Below are 11,351 nucleotides of genomic sequence, written 5' to 3'. Positions count from 1 at the left end.
TCAATTTCATCATCACTGGTTTCATTGGCTGGTGTATAAATTTGAATAACAGTGGTATTAACTGGTTTTCCTTGTAGGTGCATGAATAGTATCCTTTCACAGACACTGTTGTACTTCAGGATAGATCTTGAAATGTTCTTTTTGACGATGTATGTGACACCATTTCTATTAAATTTGTCATTCCTGTCATAGTTAACCATATTAATGTCAGATTCAAAATGGCTAATACCAGTTCATTTCAGCTCACGAATGTGTAGGTTATTGATCTTGATGAATTCCATTTTCAACAACTTCCAATTTTCCTAGATTCATACTTGGTACGTTCAATGTTCTGATTGTTAATGGTTATTTACACTTGTTTTTCCTCAGTTTTGAGTTGTGCCCCATCAACAAATGAAGGTTTCAAAAGCTTTCCTCTACTTGGGTCATCACAGTCACTCTACTTTGAGGAAGCAGGTCTTCCACAGCCGTATTTTGAGTGCCTTCCAGCCTAAGAGGTTCATCTTCCAGCATTGTAGCTGACAATATTATAGTGCTATTCATCAAGTTTCAATATTCAATATTCTGGTGCTGCCAATGCTCCACTACTATTCATAAGGGTTTCAGTGGCTAGACAGTCAGAAGTATCCTTCCCCTCTCTGTGTTTCTAGTCTGTTTTAGTCAGGAAGCTGAAACCTGTATACCCCGGGTGTTCCCTGCTGGTATTTAAAATATTGCTTGCATAGCCTTCAGTGTTAGAGTAACACAACACACGAGCCAGCACAATACGACAAACTGACAGAGGACTGGTGGATTTTACTGGGCACCTGACTCTTACTTTTGTGCACGTAATATGTTTTCAGTTCACCCATTTATGTGTTAAGGCAATGTGTTTTTTTTAAGTTCACTCATGTTGATTCACAGACTTCTATGTAAATAAACCCCCTCTGATGAACATAAGGAGTGCTGGTGGCATGATGACAAAGGCATTAGAATGCTAACCACAAGATTGGTGATAAATCACCAGTAGCTTCTTGGGACAAGGCTGTCTACTTCTAAAAGATTTACAGTCGCAGAAACGCTATAAAAGGTTGCTATGAGTAGGAATTGACTTGATGGCAGTGGATTTTGGTTTGGTTTAATGAATATAGAAGTATATTGAGTTTCTTCCATACCCCTTCCAACATTTATTTTAGGGTTTTATTATGAAGACTCAGAGAATGTTCTAATTTTTGTAAAAGAATATACATCATAAATGTATTCTGGTGTCAATTTTAATACAAATTCAGCAGGGTACTTATGGTAGTGGACTTTATTCTCAAGACATCTGTGCTAGAATGTCAGCTCCATCAGCTATCAGTAGTATGGTCTTGAGAAAATGATGTAACTTTTCTGATTTCCTCTAGCTTGAGGGTAGGATTTATACGCATTCAGGTCGGAACTGACTCGATGGCACTTAACAACAACAACAACAACAGGCAGGTAATATTCCTGCCCAGGGAAGTCAAAAGAAGATTTTAGCATGCATGACCATACCACAATGAAATTATTTCTAAGCGAATCGTTATCATCATCACTGCAGATGACAATTTCCAGTTTCAGATGCCACTGGGTCCATTTCAATTTATGGTGACTCCAACTGTGCCAGAGCAGAACTCCACTCCGCAATTTCAATAGCCGAGTTTTTTTCCTAAGGAGATCACCAGGCCTTTCTTTCTAGGCGTCTCTGGTTGGACTTAAACCACCAATCTTTTGGTTAGCACTCGAACACATTAGTTGTTTATACCATCAGGTCAATGTCAACTCATAGCATCGCTAGGGTTCTTAAGTTCTCATGTGGAAGACATGATTTGATTTTTGGCCAGTGTTCCTCATGTGTAATTGCCACACATCAGTGGTGGGGTGTGTGCTGCATTCATCATCAAAAAGAACATTTCAAGATCTATCTTGAAGCACAGTATTGTCTGTGATAGGATAATATACATAGGCCTGCAAGATAGACCAGCTAATATGACTTTTATTCAAATTTCTATCTTAACCACTACAGCCAATGTTGAAGAAACTGAAGAATTCTATCAATTTTTTCAATCTGAAATTGATCACACATGCAATCAAGATTACCACTGCTGATTGGAATGTGAAAGTTAGTCTTGGTGATGGAAATACGATGCAGTGGATTGCATGATAGAATTTTGCAAGACCAGTGACTTATTCATAACACATATCTGTTTTCAACAACATAAACTGTGTCTATACACATGGACCTCATCAGATGAAATACAGAGGAGTCAAACTGACTACATCTGTGGGAAGAGATGATGGAGAAACTCAATACCATCAGTCAAGCCAAGGCCAGGAGCCAACTGTGGAAAAGGTCATCAAGTACTCATATGCAAGTTCAAGCTGAAGCAGAAGAAATGAAAACAAGTCCACAACCTTCAGTATGGATTGCACCTTAATATAAAGAAAATGAAAATCCTCACAACTGGACCAGTAAATAACATCATGACACACAAAGAAAAGATTGAAGTTCTCAAAGACTTCATTTTGCTTGGATTTACAATCAACACTCATGGAAGCAGCAGGCAAGAAATCAAACGATGTATTTCATTAGACAAATCTTCTGCACAAGATTTCTCTAAAGTGTTAAAGAGCAAAGATGTCACTTTGAGGATTTAGGTGGACCTGGCACTAGCCATGGTAATCTCAATCACCCCATAGACCTGTGAAACTTGGACAATGAATAAGGAAGACTACAGAAGAACCTATGCATTTCAATTATGGTGTTGGAGAAGAATATTGTAAGTACCATGGACTGCTAGAAGAACAAAGCAGTCTGTCCTGGAAGAAGTACAGCCAGAAAGCTTCTTAGAATAGAGGATGGCAAGACTTTGTCTCTTGTATTTTGGAGATGTTTTCAGGTGGAACCTGGAGACTAACAACACGCTTGATAAAATGGAAGATCAGTGAAAAAAAGGAAGACCTCCTCCACCCCACCAGACATGGAATGACACAGTGGCAGCAACAATGGGCTCACACATAACAACAATTGTGAGGATGGCCCATGACCAGGCAGTGTTTCGTTATGTTGTGCATAGGGTTGTTATGAATTGAACCTCACAACCACTTCCATCCAATGCCACCTAACAACAACATTCCCTTATTAGATAAAAAGAAGGTGATGTGATAGTTAGTTCTGATTACTACATTATATGACACTCTACCTAAGCAAACTGAAGGGATATTGTCCTTGGCTTTGAAGAAATAAGCTGTCATAATGTGAGGGGGACACAACTTAATAGGACATGTAAGAGCTAAGCAGGACGGAGCTAAGAGTTAAGATATAGAGATTCTCCGAGTTATAACAGAGGTCCCTGGTGGCACAGTGGTTAAGTGCTTGGTTGATTACAGCTCTGAAAGTCCTGTGGGACAGTTGTACCCTGCTCTCTAAGCTCTCTTTGAGTCAGAATTAACGCAACAGCAACAGGTTGGGGGTTTTTGTATGTCTGTTTTTTTTTAGACCCGTAACCACAAGAAGCAGAATTCTGCCAACTACCTGAGTGAAGCTGAAAGACTTAGCGTTCTAACTGAGATTGCAGTCCGGACCAGTATCTTGACTTCAGCCTGGAAGACTTTGAGCAGGGGACCAGCCAACTCATGCCCAGAGAACTCCCATCCTGTGGAAACTGAGACAACCAATGGAAGGTGCTTTAAGCTGCTAACTATGAGGTGCTTTGTTCCACAGGAAAAGAAAATGAAAACACAAGCTAATATTCATTACTTACAGAGACTGAGAGGAAAGCCAGAACTGCTATAATCTCTTACTACTCCAAGGGGAATAAAGGAAGCAAAATTTAAAATTCTGAATTGTCCTAGTCGATGCTCCTTCATAACTCCATGCTTGTTCACTAGCTGTCCCCTCTGCCTGGAATGCCCATCTGCCTCAGATGAATTCTACTCAAATTTCAAAATCCTGGCAAATGTTACATCTCCGAAGAACAATTCCGTTGCAACCACTCCCATCTTGAAGAAAAGCAGAATAGGGTACGTTCCTTGATTTTCATGGCAGCTACTTTTTTATATATTTTCCAAAACACTTGCCATTATACACTGCTGGAACTTTGATAGTCTGCAACACACACACACAGTGGAAGTCACTGGGTGGCACAAATGAAAAGTTGGGACCAAACTCCAAAGGCACTTTGGAAGACAGGCCTGGAAACTGCCTTCTGAAAGGCACAAGCTTGAGAACTTTGAAGAACACAGTTCTGTTTGGCACACCTAGGCTCACCATGCATCAGAATCAACATGATGAGCAATGAACACCACCACCACCACCACCACCCCACTGTCCTAGACTGTGAATCTTTCAGGGTAAAGCTGCCCCCAGAGTCCTGCACAGTGCCAGGTATGCAAACAAGTTGCCATTGAGTTGATGCTGACTCATGTGTTGCAGAGTAGAACTGCTCTCCACAGGGTCTTCATGGCTGTGGAAAACAACCAGGTCTTTCTTCCAAGGGGTCTATGGATGGTTTGATCGTCAACCTATTGGTTAGCAGTCACGCCAGTTAGCATTTGTGCTACCCAGAGACTACATAGTTGGATACTAGTGAATAAAACGTGGCTCTGGATAAACACAGGCTTTTGATGCTCTGAGAGCCACTGTTTCTTTTCCAGGACAGATGATAAGACCTTCAGGTATTAATGGAAACTTGAAAAGCCTTCTCCATGACAACAGCAGGGTGACTAACCACGTACTTACTGTGTTAAAAGGGCAGATATTTACTGTCTCAAAAGAGCTGGTCTGAAAAGGATAGGTAGGTTTGAAGCAACTGGTGGAAAGAATTTAGATTCTCCCCGGAAGGGGTGGTGTAAAGCCTTGCTGATTTGTTCTGATTCCAGCCCTATGCTATGTTTGCATGCTTGTTGATTCAAATAATTTGTCTTAACCCCTTCCTGAAATCAAATGTATGGCTTAAAAATCTGGGTGGTGGTGGTGTGCCCTAGAGTAGGTTCCGACTCATAGTGTAAAGCATTATAGCCTCAGAAACCCTATACTCTATCACCTCTGTATAGGGTTTCTGAGGCTATAAATCCTTACAAGAGCAGAAAGCTTCATCTTTCTCCTGTGGATCAGCTGGTAGTTTTGAACTGCTGACCTTGAAGTTAGCAGCTTGTAGCAAGACAGAAATTTGAATCACATATAAATAATACCCATTTCGTTCACAGAAGTCCAAGGCAGATACCTTGTTTTGGGGGAATTACCGACTTGGGCAAAATTAAGCATCATCAGTCCATAGGGAATGACATTTAGCTGGGTGTGTGCTTTGAGACTATATTGACATAATACTCATATCCCTCAATATGCTGCTCTTAGGATGCACTCCCACAGGAAGAAATGGTTTGACATCCAAGGATTCACTGTAAGGAAATTCTCCCTTGCATTTAAGCTTAATTAATCACGCTGCTAGAGTCCTGTTGTGGCACTGGAGAATAAGCATTGGACTACAAGGTTGGTTTGAACTGCAAGGTCAGAGACTCAAACTCATCAGCCACTCCTTAGAAACCCTATACAGGATCACTATGAGCCAGAATCGACTCAAAGGTACTTAACAACAGCAACAACTGTTTTACGGCTCCAGCTCAGTGGAAAGGAACAAAGCTTCCAGGACCTTCTTTTGCTATGGCACAACTCAAACTAGGATGAAACAGCTGCCACCCTCATACAGCCCTAGTGCAGAGCCTGTTCTCTGGGAGTTCAGAGCCATGGGGTTGGGAGCCAGGCCTGTGTGAGGTGGGGTCCGGCTGCACCTCTCTGGTGTGCCACTTCCATGCTAAGATTCAGGTGGGCTCAGCTCCAGAACTACAAAACACCAAGAGCCATCAGGCCAGCATTTGACCAGTCATCCTGCCTCTAGCTTACCGGTGGTCCTGACAGACATTAAAACATCCGAATTGAGTACCTAAAAATAGATAGCACTGAGGTCAACAGGAGCTCCATCTAGAGCCTGGATGTCACACCCCTTCCACAACCATCTCATGAGCTCCTTGAATTGCAGGAGCCCACCAAAGGGTTCTCCCTTCCAGATTCAACAACTGCACTGTTTTTACAAATACACCAACTCCACAATGTCTCAGAGACAACAGACAATTTTAGTCCACACGAAGAAACAAGAGAAAATGGCCCAAACAAATGACCAAGGTGCAGAGCCAGAAAATGTTTCTGAAGAAGAAGAGGTAAGGGAACTAACTGAAAAAGAATTCAAAAGAATGTTACCTAGACATCTTCAAAGGATCAACAGAAAGATCGAAGAAAGCAAGGAGAACACAATTTAAAAAAATTTTAAAAAACTTCAGAAGAATTCAGGAAAAAACTACAAGAACAAACATAAAATAAATGCAAATTTTGAAACAATACAAAACCTGGAATTAGATATCCAAAAGATCTCAGAAATGGACAATATGCTGAAAGGACAAAAGAGTATATGCAAAGCAATGGAAGCCCGAATTAGTGAACTTGAAGATAAATCTCTCAATACTAGTATGCTAGAAGAACAACCAGAAAAAAAATCAGAAGAAAGCCTAAGAGTTATATGGGACACCATGAAAAAGAACAACTTACAGGTGATCAGAATTTCTGAACAGGAATAGACAACACAGAGTTAACTGCTGAAGAGCTGGTGGAAGAAAACCTCCCTAACATCATGAAAGACAAGAAGATAAGCATTCAAGAAGACAAATGAATCCCAAACAGGAAAGATCCCAAAAGAAAATCAGTAAGAAATATCACTATCAAATTTTCCAAAATCAAAGACAAGGAAGGAATTCTGAGAGCAGCTCAGAAAAAAACGCAAAGTTACCTACAAAGGAACACCAGTAAGACTAAGCAGAAACCATGCAGGCAAGAACGCAATGGGATGACAAAATCAAAACTGAAACAAATCATTGCCAGCCAAGAATCAGCAAAGCTGCCCCTAAATATGACAAAGAAATCACAACATGTCCTGAAAAACAGAAATCAAAGGCATTTGTAATCATTAGACCAACTTTACAAAAAATGTTAAAGGGTGTTCTTTGAACTGAGAACCAACAATGGCAGACAACAACCTGAGATTATCATACATGACAACACCACTCAGAAATCAATCTAGATATGAAAGTGTTTAATGTACAAAAAACTTACAAGACTGAACTAGGGAACCAGAGATGTCAGTGTATAACGAAGTCAACTACAAAGCAAAACCATGAAATAGTGTGGACCCAGAACTTCCAAATGGCAAGGAAGTCAGGTAGATTTCAAGATAAAACAGACTGTTTTAAGAAGGGAGAAAATCAGTATATTACAGGGTAACTGCAATGAAAAGTAGTACAGCTACCTATACATCAAAATAAAAAAGAGGAAAATCTGAAACATATAGTAAATATTAACACTATAGAAATGAAAATGAAAGGAAAACCCACAAACAAAATGAACTGGCATAGAAAATTATACGGAACAAAGAATCCAGCTGTGCCAACCCCCCACCCCCGCCACACACACACAGAAAAAAACTGACAACAATTAATTCATACCTATTGATGATTATATTGAATATAAATAGATTAAATGTACCACACAAGAGACATACAGAGCAGAATGGATAAGAAAACAGAATCCTTCAATATGCGGTCTACATGAGGCATATCAAAAAGATTCAGGCAGCCTAAATGCCCATCAACACAAGAATGGCTAAGGAAACTTTGGTATATACACACAATTGATGGTGGTAAGTACCGGAGGCGGTTCTGACTCATAGTGACCCTGCACAGGGTTTCTGAGGCTGTAAATCTTTTGGAGAGCACAATGCCTCATTTTTCTCCTGTGGAACCGCTGGTAGTTTCGAATGACTACGTTGAGGATGGCAGCCTAAGTCACAATGGAATACTACAAAACACTGAAGAAGAATGATGAATCTGTGAAACAACTCACAACGTGGATGAACCTGGAGGACATTATGCAGAGTGACATTTGTCAATCACAAAAGGACAAACATTGTATGAGACCAATGTTGTAAAAAGTTAAAAATAAAAAAAAGGTTTCCTTGATAAAAGAAACAATCTATGATGGTTACAGGGGGAGGGGAGGAAGAAGGAGGGGAAATTATTCATGGGCTAGAGGGTGGTGGTGGTAATTATGTGCCTGTGCCGTGGAGTAGGAACCGTCTCATAGCAACCCTGTAGAGGGTTTCCGAGGCTGTAAATCTTTACAGGAGCAGAAAGTCTCATCTTTCTCCCATGAAACAGCTGGTAGTTTAGAACTGCTGACCTTGCGGCTTGCAGCCTGATTTGTAACCACTATGCTACTAGAGTAGACACATGTTAACATGAGTGACAGGGCTCGCAATATACAACAAGAGGGCAGATAGCAGAGGATGACGGTAGCGGGAGACACAGATAGAAATGCAACAGTTAGAATGAAAACAGAGGTAAATACAGTTAGCTGTTGGTGCATGGAGGGGATTGCAACCATGTTATGATGCAAACTACATGATTTCTTGAATATAAAACTGTTAATCTGCTCTGTAAACCTTCACTCAATTCACAATAAAAAAAAAAAAAAGAAAGAAAGAAGAGTAAGTTTAAAGAGTTAAAAAAAGAAAAAAACAACTGTATTATTTTAAGCTGGTAGAACATGGTAAATACCTTCGATGTTCTGTGGGCCCACAAGATTCATGGCCTGGTGAGCTGGATATTCTACCCGTGGTCTGGCAATGCCCAGCTGTTCCATAACGCCATGAAGCAGCCTCTGGATATCTGTCTCTGAGACCCTGTCAGAGGTCCGAGGACTATAAGCAAATGTCAGAGTCCATCCAAACACTAACCAAAACAGTAGGCCAGATAGCAGGGCAGAGATGCTTCGGGAGAACATTTTTAACCTGCAGAAAAATGACCAAATATAAATCAGTAGGCCACAATAGGGTGATAATACAATTATGCCACCATTGCAGAGAGTAGGCCAAGGACTACCCAGAAAGGAGCTGCAATGACAAAATCTTTAAGAGTTTTGCTTTTGTCTTGATTGGTTGTGGGAAGCTATTAAAAAAAAAACAGTCCAAATTATCCAGTTCCCTGTGTACTTTCATTCTTAGGAAGGTTTGGCTGGAATAGCAGTTTTCAACCATTTTTTAAATTCTCTTTGCACCTCCCAGAATGTTCTGCATTCCCCCAACCCAACCACTCTTACCATCCCTTCCTAATAAAAACAAAACAAAAAAACCACATTTTGCTTCAGTTTTGAGAAAGGGGGAGGAACAGCGACATCTTTTGTTCTTCCAGTTTCAGGGGAGAAAAGGTTAAAATGGTAAGGAAGGGTGGGAGAGTTAGGGAGTAGTAGAACATTTTAGCTTATCAAGCATCTCTTCTATTTGACATCTTGAGAGTAATGGAAACACATACACACAGGCCCTGCCCTGCCATCTGGTAGGGAGATGCAGTATGATAGCTCAGCCCTGCACTACCAGGTGATCTTGGGCAAATGCTTCAGTTTTCTCATCTCAAAAAACAGGGCACTGTCTACAATCTGGTATGGTGCTGTAGGATAAGCACTGGGCTGCAACCCACAAGATCAGCAGTCCAAACCCACCAGAGGCTCTCGGAAACCCTATGCAGGGTAACTATCAGAACCAACTTGATGGCACATAACAGCAACTTTACAGGGCTGTTGAGAGGATAACTGTGCAAACACATGGAACAATGGCAGAGTCTGCCCCTATAATGTTCGCTAATATCGTTTCACTGATCTGTTTATCTTACCAGGTATTTTAGAATTTTTGGAGAGGGCAATGAGGACAGGAAGAAGATGGAGCACGTGAGGGGAGAGCAAACACTAGTCTGGGGAGTCAGCCTGTCTTAAATTTTGTTTTTTTATGGAGACACGTTCAGAACAAGGGGACAATATTCACCGGGCTGTCCTCTGAGCCACCTAGCCTGCTTAGGATAGGTGCTTCAGATAACAACCCTACAAACCTTTCTTTTTGATTACCATCCCACCCACCCCTTCTTTTATTTTTAATTAAATTTTTTTTTTTTTGGAGAGGGAATGGTTAGGGAGGCAAAATAACGTATTTTCATCCTTGAAACGGAAAGTCTCCTACTTCCTGTATATTTTTCTGTAAAAGGAATCTTTCTGTAGTCACTTCTAGATACAAAGCCTTGAAAACAGCTCTTTACTTCTATGGCAAAGCCTGCAACAGCGATGGCAAAGGCCCGAGGGAGATACCAGCCTCTCGGTCCATCTCCATCTTTCCTCGTTCGCTCAAAGGCAAGAAGTCTGTTTTATTTCCATCCCCAATTCTGATTTGATGAACTACCAATCTCCTCCCTCGGTACTCCATTTCTCTTATACAAAGCCAAGCCCCCCACCCCCCTCCCCCCTTCCTTTGTAAGACTCCAGCCTCCAGCTCGAGGATTTTCAGCAGGAAGCCCTCCTTCGTTCCCGACCCCTTAGGTGGGCAGCAGCAGGAGGAACCGAGATCAGCGCAGTACTCACCGATGGGCAGCCCTAGGAACCTGCTGCGGTCTGGGCCTTGGTCGGGGTCGGCGAGGAGCCTGGCGAGTTGGGAGGCTCGTGCGTCACCGCCCTCCGCATTTTGGCTCCGCCCCGCCCCTCCTCCAGCAGGTGGAAGCCGCTTTGCCAGGACTCCCCAGACCGCACATTAGGGTAGATGTGCCTCAGCGTTCTAACCCTCTTTCAAATATTTCGCCTTACAAACTTCTTTACGGTGAATACCTCCTACGGACTGTCGTCCTCCATCGAGCCCTTTTCTTAAGCACTTATTTATACGAAATGTACCAGATCGCCATATCTGTATTCTGCCCCCAATAGCACACCTCTAGTTTTGCCACCTTCTGGAAGAGCTTGTCAACAACCTCATATGCTTATGAAATTTGGACAATGAATAAGGAAAACTGGAGAAGAATCCATGCATTTGAATTATTGGAGAATATTGTAAGTTCCATGAACTGCCAGAAAAACAAATCTGTCTAGGAGTAAGTACAACCAGAATGCTCCTTAGAAGGGAGGCTTGTCCCTGGAGAATGATGTACTGCTTGGTAAAGTGGAAGGTCAGGAAGAAAAAAAGGGGGGACGGGGGCTTCCCCAATCAGATGGATTGACAAAGTGGCAGCAACTGTGGGCTCAAATACAGTTGTTAGAATGGTGCAGAACAGAACTCACTCAACGTTGTCTAACAGAACAGCTTTAAAATTTCTTTTGGTTTGAAGAAGGAATCGTGGGAGTGACAACAAAAGCTGAAGAGGGCCTAAGAACTTCGAATACAAGGTACATACTGCTCTCAGCATCCCTTTCCTTAAGCACGAACACTGGAGATATT

The 11,351-nt window shown here is 41.6% G+C and overlaps 1 protein-coding gene across 1 annotated transcript in view; it reads right to left on the bottom strand.

Annotated features, from left to right (window-relative positions):
- The window catches only part of SCG5 (secretogranin V (7B2 protein)), a 94,200-nt gene extending 83,583 nt beyond the window's left edge, over positions 1-10,617 (bottom strand). The window contains exons 1-2 of the mRNA XM_006831803.1: positions 10,508-10,617; positions 8,662-8,894 (exon numbers count right to left, since the gene is read on the bottom strand). Of these exons, the coding sequence (XP_006831866.1) occupies positions 8,662-8,887 (226 nt within the window). The 5' untranslated portion in view covers positions 8,888-8,894; positions 10,508-10,617. The remainder of the gene's footprint in view (positions 1-8,661; positions 8,895-10,507) is intronic.
- Between the last annotated feature and the right edge of the window lie 734 nt (positions 10,618-11,351).

Source organism: Chrysochloris asiatica, unplaced genomic scaffold (genome assembly GCF_000296735.1).
Source record: "Chrysochloris asiatica unplaced genomic scaffold, ChrAsi1.0 scaffold00004, whole genome shotgun sequence".
Lineage (NCBI taxonomy): Eukaryota > Metazoa > Chordata > Mammalia > Afrosoricida > Chrysochloridae > Chrysochloris > Chrysochloris asiatica.
The sequence above is the reverse complement of the archived record's forward strand: the minus strand, read 5'-3'. Positions and strand labels throughout refer to the sequence as shown.